General features: G+C 31.3%; 1 protein-coding gene across 4 annotated transcripts in view; it reads right to left on the bottom strand.

The window, feature by feature from the left end:
* The window catches only part of LOC140055291 (protein still life, isoforms C/SIF type 2-like), an 87,419-nt gene that overhangs the window by 13,685 nt on the left and 50,659 nt on the right, over positions 1 to 23,075 (bottom strand). For all 4 annotated transcript variants that reach the window (XM_072100590.1, XM_072100591.1, XM_072100593.1 and 1 more), the window contains 10 exons: positions 15,517 to 16,464; positions 14,868 to 14,974; positions 12,988 to 13,070; positions 12,482 to 12,568; positions 10,105 to 10,202; positions 7,179 to 7,322; positions 5,691 to 5,771; positions 4,064 to 4,312; positions 3,238 to 3,323; positions 781 to 850 (listed from right to left, as the gene is read on the bottom strand). In XM_072100590.1, coding sequence (XP_071956691.1) covers positions 781 to 850; positions 3,238 to 3,323; positions 4,064 to 4,312; positions 5,691 to 5,771; positions 7,179 to 7,322; positions 10,105 to 10,202; positions 12,482 to 12,568; positions 12,988 to 13,070; positions 14,868 to 14,974; positions 15,517 to 16,464 — 1,953 coding nt within the window. The remainder of the gene's footprint in view (positions 1 to 780; positions 851 to 3,237; positions 3,324 to 4,063; positions 4,313 to 5,690; positions 5,772 to 7,178; positions 7,323 to 10,104; positions 10,203 to 12,481; positions 12,569 to 12,987; positions 13,071 to 14,867; positions 14,975 to 15,516; positions 16,465 to 23,075) is intronic.

Here is a 23,075-nt window from a genome sequence, read left to right as displayed (position 1 = left end):
ACTGAAATGTTACTAAATTTAAACAGGTGTACTGTGATTGGTCATTTGAATACCAGGTTTATGTGTGCAGTAAATAAAAAACATGCCTCTCGTTGCTATGTGTGTTTTTGCTGATATTAATACAAGGGGGACGTATTTTTACATTTTTACAAAATTATGCTGATGTGAAATCGGTATTGGCTGCATAAGTGTCGCTTTAATGCCAGTGAATATTGCATACAAAAAAAACCTATCTGACAACATACTGTACCCTGGATTAGACTTAGAAATATTTTCAGGTCTGCATTCTTTCGTTTGCTTCTATTAATTATTTATCATGTGGTGAAATGTTTATTAGAATTTATATTAACATGTATAGAGTCCTAATACAACCATATTATAAATCACTCACTGTAATACAATTAATTGGATGATTGATTTAAATCATTTATAACACTAATACTTTAGCATGCTGCACTGTACATGATTTCCTCATTCATTTGTTATAGATAAAAAAACATTTTAATTTAATTATTTTTTAAAGTTGTGTTTGCAGTCTTTTTGTTGTTTAATAATATGTTTTAAGATAATTTCATTTATTTTTTTATTTTTTTTAAAGAAATCTTTTAAGGCTCTATTTAGACCACTACCAATAAAATGTTTCTTTGGTAGAGAATTATTACAACTTCATAGAAATAGGTACAATTGTCTTTGTTTTCAAAATAATCCTACTCTAAAAAATTGAAAAATGCTAAAAATGTAGTAAATATTTATAGTTTTAATTGTTTGAAAAATACTTACTTCTTGTATATGAATTCCATTCAACTTGTTTTCATTGTCATTTTCATCATCATTCTCTGGTGTGTTATGTCTGTAAGAAAATAATAAGAATTATATTAAACATGTGAAATATAATGTATTGTACCAAACTACAAATAAAATACTCCAAGATATATAGGAATAATTGGCCTGAACATTGAATGGCTACCATTTGTTTTATCTGGAAATAGAATAAACAAACAAATAAATAAATCTGTAATATTTTAACATAATTTTAATATTTTAAGATGGTATTTTCATTGCTTGTGAAACTGGGTGAGTGGGGAACACAGGCTTTAAGTCACAATGATTAGGTTCGCTTTTGTGTCCCCTGCCAGCTCACTCAGTTGGTTCTATTGTTTTTTTGTATTCGTGTTCTTCATGTATTTTATATTTGGCAATAAAAGAATAAGAATAAGAATAATTTTCTATTGATTTGAATAATAATAATAATATTAACTTAACATTTTTAGAATTTGTGATCATATTTCCTTTTGTACTATTCTTCAATAATGAACTTGGAAAATGGATAATTGCAAAATAATTGTTAAATTAAAATGATATTTCACAAAATGCTATCTTATGTAAATCTAGGTCGACAATTGAACTCGACCGAGATTCTAAGCCTTAGAGGTAATTATAGATTGTCATGTCAGTCTTATTCCTTATGAAATAGGGTCATCTAATAGGTACTTACTTTATAATCAATGCTACAATTGTTATAATAATTACAAGTAAGTATTTTCAATGACTTCACTGATAATGCACTACACTACATGCAGTACTTCAATTTATACCACAATCAATAAATTATTTGTCTCAGGACATGTTTTGATAACGCATCACATGTTGCACTAGTAAAGTGAAGTTGTAATAATAAATTATTGTTTAAATGTTTGCATGGCGAATAAACACTATTAAAGGTTTGCAGTACACCATGTACTTCCAAAGAGGAAATAAAGGAAAGTAGAGAATGTTCAGCATTTCACTTGTTATGCTACAACTGTTTTCTGGGGTTATATTATTATGTAATGTATATTTCCATCTTCTAGAGCAAGGCCTACCAATACTTCAGAAGACCATTGTGTCAGCAACAAAGTATGTGTAAAATAAAACCAATATTAAACAAAAAAAGGAAATAATTAAAAAAAATGAATGATAAAACGAATGATAATGATAACTAAACATGGTGATTATGATGTAGAAATTAGAGTAATCAGTAAATATCAGAAGTAGAAGCCTCAGACATATTTACTCTATAAGGGGGACACCCCTATTAAGGGGACGCTTGCTGTAAAATGTACTGTGACCAACCCAACCTCAATCAGGGGACACTTTTTGGGTCCCAAATGTGTCTCTTTAATTGGAGTTGTACTATTTGGTACCATTAATTGTATTTGGAATATAGTTAAAATCCATGCAACATTTTAAGATAATTGAAATGAACTTGAATATAACCGATTATTACAATCTTTACAGTAGTTGATTTTCTTTGACTTGGTTTTGCATTTTCAAACAAATCAGTTTTAATATGAAATTAAAAAATTTCATTTCAAATAATTTACTGTAGGAAAATTCTAAGAAACAATACATATATTGTATTAAAGTATTAATTTTGGCCATGACATAAGCCTGATTATTTCTATCAATATTCAAGTATAGCTTTCTAATATAAATCGCTTAATAATGACCTTCACAATTTGAAATAACAATCGCATCCTATAGTGTCACAGTTATCTGTTAAATCAACCAATTCAACTTTTATTTTACTGTTTACTTTATTTTAAAATAATCTAAAAAATAACAAGTAGACAAAAGAATTCTTTATACAAAAGTATTAAAAGAACTGATCAAGAATATCCATTGAATAAAACAAACACAGAACACAATACTTTAAAAAATGTGTTTAGGTAATTAATCATTATACTTTCTACAAAATAAAAGAGATAAAGGTTGGCGGCTTTGTAAAATTACACACACGATGAAGCAAACTACGTATGTATGTACTAATAGAAAAACAAAGCAATAAACACTTTAAAATGATAGATGCATATAGACCTTAAATTAAAATCCAAAGATTATAAAGACAAGGCTTCAATTAAACAATCTTTAATTTGACAGAGAGATCAGTACTATATATTTTACACACATGATTTATCTTTCGTCCGAAAGTCGAGGTGGATCTAGAAATGTGGTAAAGGGGAAGTCAAACAATGAGGCACCTCCAATGAACGTTTTCAAATTGATGGATAGAACATTTAGAGCAAATTATTATTAGTTATTAAGAACTGTGAAACAAACAGCTCTGAGCTTACATGCTGGACAGACTTGCTTGCTTAGTCGCGCTACTCCAGAGAGCATTACCTTCTGGCAGATACAGATTCAAGTTCGTATAATACTTATAACTATTTTTACAAAATAATTTGAATGAATACTTACTCGTTAGGCTTTAAATCTTCAGAATCTGCAGCACTTAATATACTTGGTCTGTTCCTAGCAGAATCACCTCTTCTTAAAGTACCAAACTGCAAGAAGGTACAACAAATTATAATATCAATTCATGGATGTAAAGAGAATGAATGAAAAGAAATTCCAGTCAACCTTAAGCTAACATGGAAGCCTAATTTTAACACAGAACTCACCCAAAATTATTCAGGGTATCTGAAATTAAACTGTTTTATATTTTTCCTAACCACCCTTAACTGTTAAGACCTCTGCAATTCCATACATTTTTAGCATAAAAACCATTATGAGAACTCGGGAGGGGAGAGGGGCAGGTGAGTTTGCAGTTTCGCCTGTGTTGGTAGACAACAGACAACAGTCTGTGATTATAAGTGATTTTTTTGATTTGATTTTACAGAATATCCAACAAACAGCAACTTTAGTATTTATGTTTGTATAAAGTTTGAATATGATTTTTTTTTTTAAGTATACAATATAATATATAATTTGTCATAAAAATTATTTTATATTCATTCTTATAACCGGCTGTTATATGAGTAGATATTTCGATATACAATTCTATTTTTTATTATATGACTGTATAATTTTAAAAAGGTATGCCAACAAAAATGTAATTTTCATTTTGTTTGCACACTTGACCTATTTATGTGTTCTCTCTTTACAAAACATATTTCAAATCATTTTGTAAATTGTATGATAGAAAAAAATATCTAAAAGTGTCTTATGCATTATGCTTTGGTTGAAAAGTATAGTAAAGTGTTGAAATCAGACACAGTAGCATGAAATTAATTTGGAAACTTACCCAATTCTTGCTTTTTGGTTTTGAAAAATGTCCCTGCATGCCCATGGGCAATCGAGCACTGACCATGGAATGAAATGAAGACACGGAGAAGTATCCTAGTTTACTGAGGGCAGTCTTTGTGGGCTTTGAAGCGCAAGCAAGTAGGTTTTTGGGATTTGGGAGTTCTGATCCTTGTAACGAGGATTGGTAACAGCGTAATCTGTATGATTCTAGATGGAATTTTTCTAAATTGTAACCCCATTGTAGTATCTATAAAATATAAACAGAGAAAAAACATTTAATAATAATTTAAATATATTCATATTTAATTGTTTTTTAATATGCATGTTCTTTCTAAAGCTCTGTCTACACTATCAAACTTTATTCATTTATCTTCTTTGCCAAAACCTACATTATATTTAATGACAGTAAACTTTATAAAATAGAAATCATCATTAAATAAATATTATAGAACTTAATTATTTCAGTTCAGATAAAAACAAAATATTTAAAAATAGATTAGTATAAAATTGAAACAGTAATTATGGTAATAAGAGTGAAATAATTTAGTGTTTCTTTCAAAGATAATTATATTTTTGATAAAATAGGTTCAGATAATATAACCAATTCAACTTCTATGATAATACATAGTTAATGAGAATACAATTTAAAAAAATCAAAACTCAAAACAAAAGCTGATTGAAATAATTAGAAGACCTCCTGATGCAACTATTTTTAACTTTTAAGAACTAATATATTTTATTTGCTAATTATTATCTGGCTTTATGGTATTTTGACCTAATCTTTCTCATTTTGGACACCTCTGAGCACAATAAAGCTGTTTTTTGGCGTTTGTTTGTTTAGCGAACGTAATATCATAGATAATTTAAAAAGAAATTGCTTTTTTTTTTAAAGACAAATTTATATGTAATGCATGTTCTTTAAAAAAAAAACCTAGAAAGAATTATGCACATAGGCGCCGTTTTGATAGAAATATCACAGACTGTCTACTCTGTCAAATTTTACAACTTAAGACTGGCAGCTGATCAGTAAACTTTGATGGTATTTATAGCAGTGTTTTGCAAATAAATAAAATATATGCACATGCAATGCTTAAACAAATTTGTTTGTAATAGCTGGGGTTGTTATGCTGTAGAATTGTGTCCATTTGAATGGAAAACTGTCAACTTTATGTTTTAGGATGGAATGTGACTCTTGTGAGGAGACAGATTAGAAAAATATAAACAAAAATGTTTAAAAAAATAAATAAATAAACTCCTCCTTTGAAACATTCCTATTATTAAGGGGAAACTTTCTTTCGAAACAAACAAGACATATATTTTATTACTATATAGACCAACTCCTAATAAAGGGACAATTGTTGGGTCCTGAAGGTATGGTTTGAACAAACACAAAAAAAAAGAAACTTCTGCTGGCACGAAAAAGGGTATTGAGAAGAGAAAGAACAGATTAAAAAACGTATTTTTTACTCAATAGAAAAAGGACTTTAAACTATAAAAATGTTATCCATTAAATTAAATAAAGTGTTTAAAAAATAAATTATTTTGTACATACTAGTACAGTATGATTAGTATTATAGTATAGTGTGTGATGGCGGCATCAAAAAAAGTATTCTTTTTTATATTACCTGGTTCTTGATGGCATCTTTATTTTTCTGTTCTTTGACAACAGTTAATTGCAGCTCTGCCATCTTCTTCATTTTGCCCTCCTGTCAAAATAAATGGTATGTCATTTACAATAAACACATTTAACATCATAATCCATCTTGCAGACATTGCAATCAGCTTAAAATATTTCTTTCAGTTTTTCGTTCCCGGCATGACGCACTTATTTTACATATGTGTGATATTTTAAACATATACACTGCTAACAAACAGTACAACATATTTGTGCGTCTGATAAGTGCCATAAATTTTGTTGCAAAATAGTAAGTGGCAGGTAAATCTTACATGTATTGGAATTTCCAAGTTTGTTTTTTCAAAACGTAAAGAACTGTAGGAAGGCTATAGTCTTATTGCGAGTGTGTCTGTATTGATGTATTATTGCAGTAAACATCATCTGATAAAGCTTTTGGGGTTACAACCAATCTTTAAGAATCTGAGTCATTTTCAGGCAAGATCGTTTAGTGACAGACAACTTATTATGTAACATATTATTTAGACAAAGCAGTTTGGTCTGGTCAGGTAATCAGGTAGCCAACTTTAGGCCAATCAATGTGTGTCCAGTTTGGATTAGCCAGCAGGTGACCAGTAATAGGTGGTGGCTAGCCAGTCTGATAAATTAACTATGACAAGCAAAGGTTTCTGTTTATTTAGTGCAATCTACATATTAATCAGAACAAGCAAAATTGAAATAAATTTAATTTAGAACATTTATAATTCTTTCCAAAAAAAATATTTATTAATATCTTTGACCTTGATTTTGAATACCATCCCAACGGTAATTCTTTAATATCCTTAAAATCCCGACTAAGCCAATGTTTGGACTTCAAACATAAGCTTTTCCTGCACACTGGCCAACAAAATCTTCTAATTCAATTGTCTCGTGTCAAGTGTATTTTACAGCGAAAGTGATTCGTATGTAGTTCCGAGTAGCGGGGGGTGCACAAGCGTAGCAACCGCAGTCGTGGTCAGTGACCCACGACCTACGATTCAGACTCAAGGTTAAAGGACATCTGTTGGTTGGTAGCCTTCGCATTATTAATATTTTGATTTAATAAAGGTTTAGATTGTTTGTGGTGTAATCACCTTCTTTGATTGACATTTAGCGTTAACAGCTGATTGAAGATTATTACATAGGTCATATGACTTATTGATTGACTGTTTAATTGACTGAGGTCAAGTTCAATAAGACCAATTGACCAGCCCAATTTGATTGATTATAATCAATTAATCATTAGTTTTCTAAGTAGTTTATATAAGTATATATATATGATTGGTAAATAGGTGGACTATACTTATTTAATAATAATTTTAATTTTAAAAAAAAATCTTTTTTTCATTTATAGGAGAAATGAGATGGTGGTTAAAGCAGTAAAGCTTACTCCCCTCTAGGACACAACACAAGAGACAAGTAATGTGATGGTAACTGGTGTAAAACATGACAATCTACTAACATTATCAATCTGTTGTTCAAGCTTTTGGAAGTAAGTCCGCAACAATTTGAGAGTATCATCCTTCCCATGCTGTCTTGCAAATGCTGACGAGCATGCTGAGTGAATTGCAGTTATCCAATTTTCAAGTTCAATCTGTGTTGGAGCCTGAGAATATAAATGATATAAATATCCCTTAAATTGTGCCTCTCAATACAATAATGAAATTTTATTATAGTTATAAATAAATATAAATTGGATAAACTACCAGTTAAAAGAAGTTTGCATTTTTAAAAACCTTTTAGGATCTGTGTCAAAATGTTTTACTGCAGTTACTGCAGTAAACTACATTTTTTTTTATTCCAAATTTGTTTCAGGGAAGACGTTTTTGAGGAAGCCACTACAATAAACAGAAAAGGCTTGCAATCACCTAGCAAGCTTTCTTTGGTGTAATCATGGAGAAATCTGATTTCTCCATGGTGTAATGCATATCAAATCTAATGAATCAGCAATTAATTTCATAAACAGTGTAAAATGTAGTTACCATAGTGCAGTAGAATAGCACAGAAGTATTCATAGATTACTAAAAAAAAACGTTAATATGTACTATAGACCTACTACCAAGAAAGTGCTTTATATGGGATTAGAAATTCTAACATACCATCTTGCAATGTATGGTTATTTTGAGAAATTCAACTGCTTTATGAAGTTGAACCTCTGATGTACACCAGACATTTGTGATTGGTTATATTTTGAATTTTGTATAAACATTTACTGAAAGTGACCATCACAAATTTGATTTTGTTATGTTATGTCTGGTTTTTTTTGTATTCGAATGTATTAAAGAAAGTAATATAAGTAGTTCTTTGATAGTAAACCAATAAAACTTACGTTGGCAAGACAGTTTCGTCTAGCTGTCAGCTTGACTTCTTCAGTTGCTATGATGCGTTATGGCGCCGATTGGTCTCCTTTCCAGCCACTAGATGATTTTGTTGTGTAGCCTAGGGGACCAGTCGTCGTCAGAAGCTGATCGTAAATGTGAGATAGTTGGTGCGCGCCTTCGTCTCTATTCATCTTTGTATTTTTATATTGCTTTCTTATGCTGATGCTTTCTTTAATTTTACGTTTAAGCCAAACTTGTTCTTTGTGTAGTACCTCTATCTTATCCCAGTTAGGTATGTGGTTGTGTGTGGTCATATGGTCCGTGATTGCTGATTTATGTAAAATGGAGGACGAAACTTTCCGTGATGCACGCGTCTGCATGTTCTGTGTGTTATCCTCAACATCTTTCTTGTGCTCTTTAATTCTGGTTTTGAGTGCCCTACCCGTTTCCCCAATGTACACCATCTCACAGTTGGTGCACCCCACTTTGTAGACGACACCACAGGAATCCTCTTTGCATGCTTTATCTTTCGGTCGGACGATTAAGTTTTTAATTTTGTTAGATGGTTTAAACATACGAACATACTTTAAACCATCTAACAAAATTAAAAACTTAATCGTCCGACCGAAAGATAAAGCATGCAAAGAGGATTCCTGTGGTGTCATCTACAAAGTGGGGTGCACCAACTGTGAGATGGTGTACATTGGGGAAACGGGTAGGGCACTCAAAACCAGAATTAAAGAGCACAAGAAAGATGTTGAGGATAACACACAGAACATGCAGACGCGTGCATCACGGAAAGTTTCGTCCTCCATTTTACATAAATCAGCAATCACGGACCATATGACCACACACAACCACATACCTAACTGGGATAAGATAGAGGTACTACACAAAGAACAAGTTTGGCTTAAACGTAAAATTAAAGAAAGCATCAGCATAAGAAAGCAAAATAAAAATACAAAGATGAATAGAGACGAAGGCGCGCACCAACTATCTCACATTTACGATCAGCTTCTGACGACGACTGGTCCCCTAGGCTACACAACAAAATCATCTAGTGGCTGGAAAGGAGACCAATCGGCGCCATAACGCATCATAGCAACTGAAGAAGTCAAGCTGACAGCTAGACGAAACTGTCTTGCCAACGTAAGTTTTATTGGTTTACTATCAAAGAACTACTTATATTATTATACGAATCGAAACCAGAAGAAATGTTTTCAGTATTAAAGAAAGATTGAAAATAAAAAAATATATAAATATACTGTAAATGAATCAATTAAATGCTTGAGAATCAGCCAAACCTCTCATGAGTGGCCATATTTCCTACAAGTGAAAAAGTTCCCAGTGTTTGCCATTACTACTGTACTGTAGGAGTCATTTTTACATAAACATTTATGATTTAATATTAGATAATTTTAGGTTCAAAGAATGATAGCAATGACTTCAAGTTAACTAAGGACAATGCGTTAAACAAAGGAAAACCTATGGGTCGCCAGATCATAAAAATATCAATAAAACTGTTATTGCACTTAATTACAGAAACTAAAAAACCTGCAAATATAACATTTAAAAAAAAATTAAATAAATTAAAATAGGATCTTCTGTGGTCTTTGATCAAAAAGAATATTCTCTATTAAGTCTGCAAAATATATTTATTTTGTTTAAATTTAGGAACCATGTCAAAACTATTTCTACTGTAGTTACTGCAGTAATTACATTTTATTTAGTTTTCTTAAACCTGTTTACTATGCAATTATTTAGCTACTTTTTTTGGGTAATCATATACTCTACTGTTTACTGCAGTAACTGAAATACATTGAAATAAAATATAATTGTAATCTAAAAATACAGTTACAGCAGAAGAAAATCTTGATGATTCTTTAAATATTAAGGTAGCATCGTTATTTTAGGTTTGCTATTTATGGAATAAGGTTACAAACAACATAATAATCACATTGTGGATTATTCAATTTAATCTTAAAAAAACAGGTTTCATGACATTAAGTTACAGAGCGTGGATAATTATGTTCTTATACCACACATCATTAGGATAAGACAAATTACCTGTAAAAGATAGGCGTCTCCAAAAGCAGTGCTCAAACACAAGATATTGTCCTTTTTAGGATGTTCAGGTACAGCTTGGGCAATACCATTTTCCACAACTAGATGGACGAAAGATGCATACAATATTAATATTAAATCTATTACTACAGTATGCAATAAAATTAACAAAAATATGATTAAAAATCTATCCATGTTTTATACTGTTGTACCTGACTCTGACTGACCCTAGAAACAATTATAAATAATGTGTTAATAAAAAGAAAGCTATATCCCTATTAAGGGGGCACTACATTGGATCCTTAATAGCAGGTCTACTGTATGCACAAATATATGGTAAACAATTCAAAGAATTATAGTGATCTAAAGTTTTATGGTTCATTCCTGAATGTTTTAATAGAAAAATCTTACCATAGCATTGTTTGCAGTGGACTAAATAATTCTCAATTAATTGGCAATAGAGTTTGGTCAATAAAATTTTGTTTGGTTAATTGCATGTAACCGGTCCTTTTTTGGCAATTCAGCGAACAACTAAATAAATTCTAGTATAATACAGGATCATGGTTCTAAAAGCATTATCGAAATTAAACATTACTGAATAAAATAACTGTGATAGATAAAAGTCAAAAGAATCGAAATACAGTACAATATTAACATGCATCATCTATCTCGAAATATGTTTTACAGTTATGATAAATGATATGTTATAAAATGTTAACTTGCACAGTAATGGCCATCCAGGGTAGCCTAATGCTAGTATACCGGATTGTGTTAATGGGTTCACATCTATGCATTTAACTGTTGTTATAGCATTACTCTACTATCCATCATTTTTGTTTGTATTTCTAAGAACATGTCTTTATCAAAATATTATACAAATGATTAACATAATAACCACAAAATGTTATATAGTATACAACCTTAGATATATAAAGGAAAAGTATAAAATTGAGGTTAAATGTTTGCAGTAAATTAAAGAGATTTCTTGTTGATATTTTAGTTTTAATATTACATAACAGGGTTCCATTCTGGAACTAGAAAACTCAGATATTGATATCTGAGTTTTCTAGATCTAGAAAAGTTAGATATCTGAGTTTTCTAGATCTAGAAAAGTCAGAGATCTGAGTTTTCTAGATCTGAGTTTTTTAGACACCCTACATAACACCAGTAAATCTTTACAGGGCAATTTGTATTTCACATTGTATTTCTTCTGAAAATAGCACTTCCAAGCGTTTCAACCAACCCGAATTTCTAAGGGAGCCCCCCGAATTCTCATCCAATCTCAATCCCTCGAATATCAACCAAATCTCCAGAAACTTTGGTTTTACAATTTCAAACACATGTTTACTGTTTGAGTTTTGTTTTTTAAAAGTTTATTTTTGTATTTGATACATTGAATTAGTTGCAAGAATGTCCGACAAGTAAAGAATAAATGTTATTCTTCTCTGGTACGATGCACCTCTGGTAAACATTGAAATACTGATTGTGCGAGGTAGTTTGTAGTAAGTGTAAAATGCTTCAAATCTGTTTAAAATGCATCAAATTCATTAACAATCTGTAAACCTCCCGGAATTGTTACCTTGTGGGTTGAAACCAGACTTCAGTAAAAAGGCTTAGTTTCTTTCAAACCCACGGACCCCCTGACCCACCTCCTCCTCCTTGCTACAGGTTTACTAATTGTATCGTACAGTAAAATCTAACTAATTTTCGATTCATTTTTTTTTTCTGTAATATTCTATGTTTAGAACAATATTTGATGAGTCACTTGACAAAGAGGATGCAATTGTTTTCTTAAGCTTGTATTTTAAAATAAATAAACTACACAGATTTTAAGATTTTATGCATTTTTTAACTTTAACACAATTTCCAAAATCTTTGCAAATTGGGCAAGATACTTACAGAAAAACTATGGAATGAATAGGGACGGCTTAAAAAACACATAAGAAGCTAACAAACAACAAACCATATTATAAGAAGGAAGAAATGGATTGGAAAAGTACAGAAAGGAAATGGATTGTTGAAGGAAGTAATTGACAAAAGAATGAAGGCAAGAAGAGAGTAGGCTGAAGAAGGAACATTAGATGCACTTGCTTATATTTTAATGTAAAGAGAGAAATTCTAAACCAATCAGCAATAATGTTAAGAAAAATATCATGTGTAAACAAAAATAGTAAAGAAAAGGGAAAGTAGTCACCACCACTAAGTACTGTACTCAAGTTATTTTGTTTGATAATGTACTATAGACACCATTGAATAGTTTATTTCGAGCAGAACAATAGTATATACAAGAATCATGAGATCAAAATAATACTCCATCATCTTAGCATAATAATAATAATAATAACTATATGATACCAATAATACCATGTCTTTCTCTTACCGATGATGTGTCGAGGTTCACTGTTTTCATCAGGAGCTGTTTTCTCATCACATACAAAAAATAGAAGAAGCGTTCCTTTCAAACAAACTGAAATTATAATTCATTTTCATTAATTAATATTGTGTACTATTGTATTTTACATCGAATTATCATATCAAATGGACATAGCCAAGGTAATCTTAATCATGTTGTCATTTGCAATATTGGATCTGAAGTCACCACTCCTTCAGCCATTTCTTTGGTACTGGGTAGGCTCTAAGATGTACTGTACCAGGGAAGAGTAACTCTTCCCTGACTGTACTATCCCACTTTTCTTTTAAGCTCCACACGAGCCAGATGTGTACACTGGACATTTAATATAAAATCCTTATCCAAGAATACTACCACCTGAACTACGGTATGGTATCGGATCATATAAAACACAACACAAATGTTCTTTCTGTATAAGTAGCAAAAACGAAATAAATTTTCATTTTTAAAGTTCATAACTAGTGTACAGTGCTTACCCCAGTAGTCTTTCCAGCGTTTCTTTGGAGCCTTTTCAACTTTTTTCTTACGGCATACAAGTAAAGATTTAACACTCAACCACCTATATATAAATAATATTTTACTTAAAAGAATAAAATTATTTTAAGAACAATAATTCATGAACCAATGAAAAATGTTGATGGGTCTCAAACTAAGGCTGTACGTGTTTATACAATACATTTGAGTGCCGTTTAATACTTTTTGAGAGGCCCAGAAAAACGTTACAGTTATGCATCAGAATGTAATGAAGGCATGTTAAAATATTGGGAGTTTCATTCCTATCCAATGTACCTACATAGCAGAAACTTGCAGTATGCTATCAGCATTAGTGCCTGGGAATCCTCAACCTATTTTAAGGCTTCAAGAAGTAGCCATTTCTTAAATTCATTATCTCTTTAAAGTTATACTGTACAATGCATTTCTCTTTGGTTTGCTCAAGTGCGATTAATTGAGTGAATAGAGATTTCATAATATTTAAAGCTAAGAAAGCATTTCATATTACAATACAATCATTAACCTTGATAAATGTGTCCACCTCTAGTAAATAAACATAATGATCTTTCTAATCAAACCTTTTGTTTAGTTTTGTTTCACCTTACATTTTTTTAAATAATTTTAAATACTGCAGACAGACTTCAAGCTAATTTCTTTTGGAGTTTTGCCACGCCATTATATGAAAAGGATTTTGTATACAAATATAATCTTTTGAAAAAAAAAAAAAAAAGACAAGGATGTAGGAAATGTTACTATACTGTACACTGTTTTGGATGTGAATAAAGGTGAAACACATGCTAAGTGATCATGTGTTTTTACAGGTAAGACCTGACTATAAAAACCGAAATATGTTATGTGAAGGACACTATAAGCTATAAAGGAAACCATAAAGGTCAAATGTCATAACTCTAAAGTCTACAAGACATACTTGTCTATAAGTGCACATTAAGGGTCTGTTGCTACTGAAGAAACTGCTTGCTTAAAACAGTCTGTGTTAAATACTGTACATTTTTACCTCCATTTTCTTAAAATAAACCAAGGTCACGATTATTCAATTATATGGAGTTCCCGCCATTTTAAACCAGTTTTAGTTGTACACAAAAAAACGATTAAATATAAAATGTGCATCTTTTGGTGAAGATTATTTACTGCTGCGCGTTGATATATTATTCCGCATATAATGTTATTGTTAGTATTATGTTGTGTGCATTGCCATCAACTTTGTATTTTTATACGCAATTCTAGGGACATTAGGTATCATGGTAAATATTGCCATTTACCATTGTTTTTTTGTATCCACGTTGGGATTAAATTAATTGAATTGTCACGCTCTATAGCCTGTTTATCCAATGAATTCATTACATTTCATATTCAAAAGTATTCAGGCTGGCTATAGTAAATTAACATGGGATGACAGAAATCAACTTAATATGAAATGATTATATTAATTCCATGTTTTAAATATGCAGCATCTTTTACATTAGATGATGTATCATTAAATTACAATTTTAATAGAGAAATATAACAGAAAGAATACAATAAATGTCGAAAATTTCTGATTTCTTAAAATCCAGTTTCAACGTGTAGGTGCATGAGAAGTACACTGTACTGTAATAAGAATTAATAGTTTACTTGATGATTGACTGATTTTATATATATTTTTACATTTTTTTTCTCATTTAACATTACTGTACTAAAATAATATGAGCATGAGCAGATCTTGAGGTGATCATAAGTGCTAATCACAATATAGTGTTTATCATAATGTGTAGGTCATGATGTGTTGATCATGATTTAGGTACACAATTACAATGCAGAGGACATTTTGATTCAATATCATATTAGTTTTATATTAATATCTTACCCTGCTTTCCTGGTTGCACCCCGTTGTCTTGAACAAGAGGCTTTTGTTTGCTGAGATCCCATGGAATGGCTGTCGCCCTCCCCTTCATCTTCATCCTCCTCATATTCCTGCAGCACAAAAATAAGTATGGGTCATGTAATAGATACCATCAATTATTTTAGAATATGAAAAATGCAATTCAAACTGCATTACACAGGAATTTCCTACTACCATATTCAATTGAATGCTTAATATCCGGACCATATCTTCTAAGCAGGAACTAGAAAAATAATTCTCAATGGGAACTCGTTGTTAAGACAAATAATAATGAAGCAAATTTAAATGTATGTAATTTAGTGATTTAATTTAAAGTATATTGATTCAAGCCTAATTTAGGTTGGTGCATTATAACTACTGTCTTTTTTATTATTCAATATTCATTTATTTAATTATCTTATTAGTTTATTCCCTTGCCCATTACACAAATTGGAAAGATGTTTTACAATTGATTAGGAACTAGGTTCCACAGTTTGTGCCAATAACCTGCAGTAACATTTTATATAATACTTTAGTCTGTTATTAAATTACATATTTAATAATAGTAACATTATCTACTTTAGTATGCGCATATTGTTTATGACTCAATCTGAAGAAATATTGTGTACTATACCTCATCACTGAGCATTTTATGAAAATCGTCAGCCATTGAGCTTTTGCCATCTTTACTTGCTGCAAAACTTCCGCGGTCTCCATTCGACAGACTACTTCCACTGTCGCTTCCACCGCCATTTAAATGGGGAAGTCCATGGAAAAACCCGGAGGAGCTTGTCGTTATTGTCTCGGTTCCACTAAAGCCGCTATCAGCGTATTCGGTAGAACTTTGCAAGTGCATTTGATATGCCTCCAGTATTTCCGTAGTGGGTTCCATTTCCATTTGATTTTCGACGTCCGTGCTTACGGGTCGCGAATTTCCTAGGTGTGGGCTCTTCATACGTCTTTTAACAATATTCGGTGAATTCCTAGGTAAACTAGTATCGGTCATAGCACGGGATCGAAACGTTTCCAATTGGTCATAGCTGGCACTATGTTTATCAGTATCGCGTCCTTTTCGATCTAACAGTTCAGTGCTAACTACAACTCTAGGAGGTGTATATGTAGAATCCTCATGGATCGTATCAATGTCCTGAGCTTCAAACTGTTTGTTTATCGACGGTTCACTCTGAACGGCTAGAAATTTATTTCCTGGTATTAGATTTTTATTCAAAGGTTTACCGACAGGCCTCGTGGATTTATTTACATTGTCATACACAGATTCACGTGCATCCGAGGTTGTCGATACATTTGGACTTGTTCCGAAACTATTGCGATATTTATACTTATTAGAATTGCTGCGCTTACGTAACAACTTTGCCTTTATTCCTTGTGGCGCACCAGAAGCAACGCTGTGACTTCTGCTTCGATCATTACTATCTTCACTTGTCAATGAATAATCTTTATTCAACAGATCATCTACATTCGTTGTCGGAATTGGCGAAAACTGTCCCGAAATAGAGGCTTGAGAGGATGAAGAAATATTTCCTGATTTATCCAATTTACTGAAGTCTATATCCCCTGTCGGCTGCAAAATAAAAAAAAGAAAGAATGAAATAATTAGTCAGAATGAAAAAAGACAAAAAGATGTACCCGATGTTAACACCAACAATTAGCCAAAAAAAACAGACATGTGTACACAGTAGGTCGATTGAAAGACTACGTCATGAACTAGCAGAATATTCACTGAACTGGACTTACAAAGCTTTCTTCCAAGACTAAAGAAATGACCTTTTATTCTTAATGACTTTTGTTTATAACTACCAGCATCATTATTTTAATTATCTTGTCTATTTTGAATCCAAGATGCATAACAAGCAAATACTATCTATGTAAACTCACTCTATCGAAGAACTCTAAAAAGTTGAAACCAGGCCTACTATATCTAAAATTTCAATATTCTGTTAGTTTGTGCTTTTATTGCTTTTTCCAAAAGTAGTAAATTAATTTTTGTTATTATTTGAAATTTAACAAAACAATAATATAAAACTAGTATTGTCATTAAACAAATGTGTGGATGTAGACAAAAAAAGGGTGTTTTAAAAACTTTAAGTTACGTCTGTATGGCCAGCTGGTTAAAATTAAACTTAAACACTAAAAAATATAATGTAATGTTTATAGATTAGAATTAATCAGTGGAAAATATAATAATAATGAGAGAGAGCGCTAGATATTAAATCTAATTGTATAATATATTTATGGCCTCACAGTCTACTGTACAAGTGAATGAGACACCATGTGTTATAACACTTCAAGTGAAATATTCATATAATATTTAATATGTATTTTCATTTGACTACAATTGATTGTTTGTTTATATAGTACAATATCATTGAATATTCATCTTTGAAAAAAAATGTAGAGGCTCACACAATAAAACAAATTTAAATTATACTGGCAAACACTAACTATGTAGTTATACTATACTTCTTGGTTTTTAGTATAATAATTGGATATTAAGCAATACAAAACTAGAAAGCCACTCCGAGAGTGCACACCTCCGCCTACTGTAAAATTCTCCTACATAAGATTTCTCCGGTTAAAAAAAATATATATATATTTGTGTGTGTCTTAATGCTGTTTGTGATTTAGCCTAATTTCATTACAAGCATGTGTATGCGAGTTTGGTGTAATGGTTATGTAACAAGCCTTTCAATTAACAATGGGCCCGTTCGGACGGGGCTGAAACTACCGTGTACTTCCAACTGTGAGGTCGCGTGTGGCAATTAACTTACGCCTCTGGCTATAAAAATTTAGAAAACCATCTGGACGAAAAATCCACCAACTTTACTGGTTATTTCAATCCCATTCCAATTACACACTGCCTCGGGGTATAATTAATCAAGCGTTAACGGGGTCATGTCAAATCGCGACCTCAAATAAGCTTTCTGATTGTTTAGCAATTATTGTTTAAAATGTTCTTTTTCGTTAATGCAAATGTATATCTATTGTTTTGTAAAATTATATGTAAATAATCAACTCGTTGGTTTTCTCCGGTGACCTGAACTTGCGAATCGGTGGCTTATAATGTACATGTAACGGCAGGGAGTTCTGTATTGTGGTAGCCTGGTGTCTGTGACTTTACCACAACAACCGTTCGGCTCGCACGATTAATACACGTGGTGATTTTTACAAGAGGGGTACAGTGCGTGTACATTAAATGGAATTTTTACAACAATAGTTCGGCTCCCACGATAAATACACGTGGTGATTTTTACAAGAGGGGTACAGTGCGTGTACAATAAATGGAATTTCCACAACAATAGTTTGGCTTGCACGATAAATACACGTGGTGATTTTTACAAGAGGGGTACAGTGCGTGTACATTAAATGGAATTTTTACAACAATAGTTCGGCTCCCACGATAAATACACGTGGTGATTTTTACAAGAGGGGTACAGTGCGTTTACATTAAATGGAATTTCCACAACAATAGTTCGGCTCGCACGATAAATACACGTGGTCAACAAACAACATACGTTAGCAGGATTTTCGATCATTATTTAGTTAAAAAATAAATTGTATTCGATGTATTATAAATATATAGGTCTGATTGTCGATTGAAAAATAATAATTGAACGATTCGCGCACAAAACGACATGCAATATCCAGTTGAATATGTCAACACGCCATGTCAATTGATATGGGTCGACGCACAGAGGGCGCTTTTTGACCTAAGAATTCTGATCTTAATTGGTTTCGTGTCAGCTTACCGGTACTTTGTTTATTCGTACGAACGTCGTATGGGTTTTACCCCAAGGGTAAAAACCAAATAAACGTGTATTTCAATCGCCGTACGAACACGGTCAATAGCTTCAGTTGACTAACAATAGAACAGCAACGCGAAAATCAAACGAGTGAATTTGAAAAGAAATAGGTTTTTTAAACTACTCGCATCAAAAAACGTGCATATTAAATCAAATTATGTTTTAAAATTACAAATCACAAATTATAACTCTTGCCTCTTGTTAAAAAATGAAGTTTTTTGGATAAGTAGTTCTCGAGGAAATGCAATTTGAGTTTACTTGTTACTTTAAGACTGCTCGCCGGCTTTTGAAAAATTCTGTCCTATCTTTTAACACTAGCAGGTCTGAAAAAGTATACTAAAAAGTGGTCCAGAATTGGGACTGTGGTCCCAAATGGTCCCAAAATTTAATGGAATGGTCCTTGACCACATATCTATCTGTCTATTCATTTTGGTAAAGATCTTGTAATTACTTTTTGAGTAATCCTGCTAACAAACAAACAAACAAACAAACACACGCTACCGATTACATATACCTCCTTGGCGGAGGTAAATAATACAAATAAATCAATGCTTAAAATACAATATACTGTGTAATAAAAATACTGAAAAAAATAGTTTTCATCACAAATTACTGACAGACATTACAATTATCAATGTGTGCCTAAATTATCACTAGAAAAACATTATAACAACAATATAAAAAAGACTAGATGGTACCAATTTTTTTAAATCAAACTTAACACTTCAATTATGACCTCTGCTATTGTTATTTCCATAGTTACCTGAAAATCATATTTACACAATAAAACACCCTACCCCCTTTCATTAAAAATAATAAAACGGTTTGGGTCTGGTGGGTAAATGGGTTATCTTTAAAATCGTCAAAATTAAAAAATGTTCCCACAAACAGACAATAGCTCAGATTCTAAGGAGGTACGATTGTATTGGTCTATCTGATTCAAATACCTAAACCTATACTTCAATAATAATAATAATAATAATAATATAATTAGTAATTAATTATTATAAAATATTAATATTTTATTATTTCTCACTCTATTATTTCTCATAAAATAGATTGAACAAAATTGAGCTGGTTAAATTGAGTAAATACTGTACGCGTGTACTATAAAATGTATACTTTAACCACTTTAATGTAGTAGAAACCTCCCAGCTATGTAGGCTGAAATAAATTCATGTCAATTTAGAAAATTCAAAGTAGTTTTAGAAACTAGAAAAAAACATAAACATTGAACAATTCTGAGGATAGCCTAGGCCTAATTGTTCACACAAAATAGTTTAAATAAATAATATCTAAATAAATATTTCTAAACAAAAATATAACATATTATTAATATGATTATACATTCAGAAAGAAACAAGACCTTTCACGCATGGACCTAGACACATACTCGCTCAAAAACGTACGGGATGGCGAACAAAACTACTGTAGCGTTTAGATGAAATAAACAATTAAAGAACTAGGAACTAAATTTTAATACACAAGCAGTTATTATGTAAAAAGTAGTTATAATTGTATTTACAATAAAATAATGGAGATAAGGGTTGGATACTCACACTTTGGTTCTATCTGCACTATCTATTCCAGTGAACACAAGATCGTTAGGTGAGATATTAATCACACCTGAGAAACTATTCAATATCTGGCCGACTTAATACCAGGTCATACAAAAGGTTACTAAACCTCTGCAATAGGACCTGATTACTATCTGGCTTTCCCTTTCCTGTACAACATCCGTCTACCTACCTCATTTCCCTAATGGACATAAAGTATTAGTTGAGGATGTAATCCAGTACTTAGCAAAGGAATTATAAATGTGTACTATGTAATTGTATTGAGATATAAGGAGGATATCGTTGAAATTGACATACATACAGTAGCCATACCATACTGTACATTAATCAATATTATATTGAAGTGTAAAAGGTCTAGTTTGGAAAATTATATTTTTGTCACTCAGTAAATACAGAGTCCCTCGAATAAACGCCCTGGAGCGTTTATTTTTCCTCACGAATTAACACCCCACCACACAAAATTGTATTATTTATTTCAACTATATTTATTTCAACATATTTCTCCGATAAACATCCCCTAAAAACAATTACGAACAATAAAACAAATAAACACATTCAATTTTTAAAAAACCACATACCATATGATAATTATAATGGTAATAATTAGTACAGTACATAGTTTGGAAAATTATATTTTTGTCAGTAAATAATTAAAAAAAAAATAAATACAAACAATATATAATGGCTTACTCTTGTACTGCATATGGTGCATAATTAAAATAAATGAAAAATTACAGCCTACATACTGTATATATAGTATATACTGTCAGTAAAAGTGTTTAATAATTATTCTACAGTACTGTACTGTATTTCAAAACACCAAAAACTATAACAGGAACCCAAGGGAGAGTACAGTAGTATGCAAACTGTAGGTTTGATGATGGCAATACAAAATAGGGTGTCCATTAACATGTTTCAAATCTGATGATAATTATCTGTAAGAGACATGGTGATGATGAACTTTTGGGGATGACAATTTAGATACATTTTATTCTTCCTCTAAAAAATGCTCAAAGCTTTTACATAATAATAATAATATACATAACAAATTCAAATTGAAAAAATATACAGTATGAATGTACACAAAATATTATTAATGAAATTAAATTATTCAATTAAAAATAAAAAAATAAATTATTCAATTAAAAATAAAAAAATAAATGATTATATTATAATACAATTGATCAAGATTACAGTACTCATTATTTGTTTAAAATATTTCATTTCCAGGTATTACACAGGTTATCTAGACATGACGTATGTTGGTGACTGTGGCTGCTGGTTCGCTAAAAAAACAAATGGAGTAAAGTTTACAGTTTATACTGTGGACAAGGTGATTCCTCATTAAAAAATACCACATTTTGTTTCATGGTAATAGACAGGAAAGAGTCTCATCTTGCCCTAATGATTAGGTAGGAATCCATCAAAATGTGTTTTATAGTTCAAATTTAAAAGTAGCATATTTGATGTTACTGTGGTGTCTAGTGGTGTCCAGTCTAAAAGAAGAACATACGAGCAACAAAATAACACTGTTCCTCTGGTACAAAAAATATTTCTGGAGAAACAAATGTGTTCAAAGCTATAAACTATTATGTGGCATTAAAATGGCGTATTTAACAAAAAAATGTTCAGGGGGCCAATAATAAATACATACAGTATATACAGTAAACGTTATACTTCTATTTATGTCTGGCAGTATTATTATAGGCCTATAGATCATTAATGATCAGTCAAATATGGTTATATTGCCTCAGAAGGAAATGATAGCTGACAATTTTAATCTCTTTTAAATCTATAATTAAATAAATGTCTTTTCCAGCAGGATAACTTGACTTGAACAAACATGAACAGATCAGGGAACATTTTCGCCAGTGTAGCAAAGCCAAATGCTTAGTCCACAATACCACCTTATTGGTACGCATAAAATTGTTTAACAAAAATGCAATACAAAAACTATGTTTCCGGCTCCAAAATCAGATTGATCAGTAGTTATTGCAAATAAAAATGTAAAAATAAAAATAATTAAAATGTTCTCTGCATTAAATTTGAGTTTTAAGTCTTCATTGTTGTTACTTGTAAGTAGACATTAATTTAAACAATTTTAAATAATTTATAACGTTCTTCATTTTCAAGGCGCAGCTATAGATATTGTGGCATGCTTATATGTTTCTGAGCATGTGCAAAACTTTACATCCACACATAACATCTATGCAGCTAGTGAGCAATCAGAACAGAAATTGTGCATGTTTATGTTTCTGAGCATCCTCAGAATGACTTTACATCTACGCATAACATATATGCTGCTATTGGGTCTAACACTGAACAGACATTCTGCGCATGTTCATGTTTGTGAGCATGCTCAGAATTACTTTACATCTACGCATCATATCTATATGCAGCTATTGAGCCTAACAGACATTCTGCGCATGTTTATGTTCCTGAGCATGCTCAGAATGATACATCTACTGTACGCATCATATCTATATGCAGCTATTGAACCCAACAGACATTCTGCGCATGCCTATATGTTTCTTAGCATGTTCAGAAGTACTTTTTTACTCAGTAGACACGCATCCTAGTGGCGATCGTCATAACAAAATGAAAAAAAAAATGTTGCTGTTATTAGCTACTGTACCGCGTCATTAAAATCAAATTGCAATTAGAACATTTAATAAAAAGGCTTTAATTCTTCAGTATTAACGCACCGGCCACATTTCTACATAATTATAACATAATTATGACAACAGAATACATTACATTATAAAGAAATTTTAACTTATATGAAATATTACCAA

Source organism: Antedon mediterranea, chromosome 7 (genome assembly GCF_964355755.1).
Source record: "Antedon mediterranea chromosome 7, ecAntMedi1.1, whole genome shotgun sequence".
NCBI lineage: Eukaryota > Metazoa > Echinodermata > Crinoidea > Comatulida > Antedonidae > Antedon > Antedon mediterranea.
Note: the sequence above shows the minus strand (reverse complement) of the source record. Positions and strands in the feature narration are given on the sequence as shown.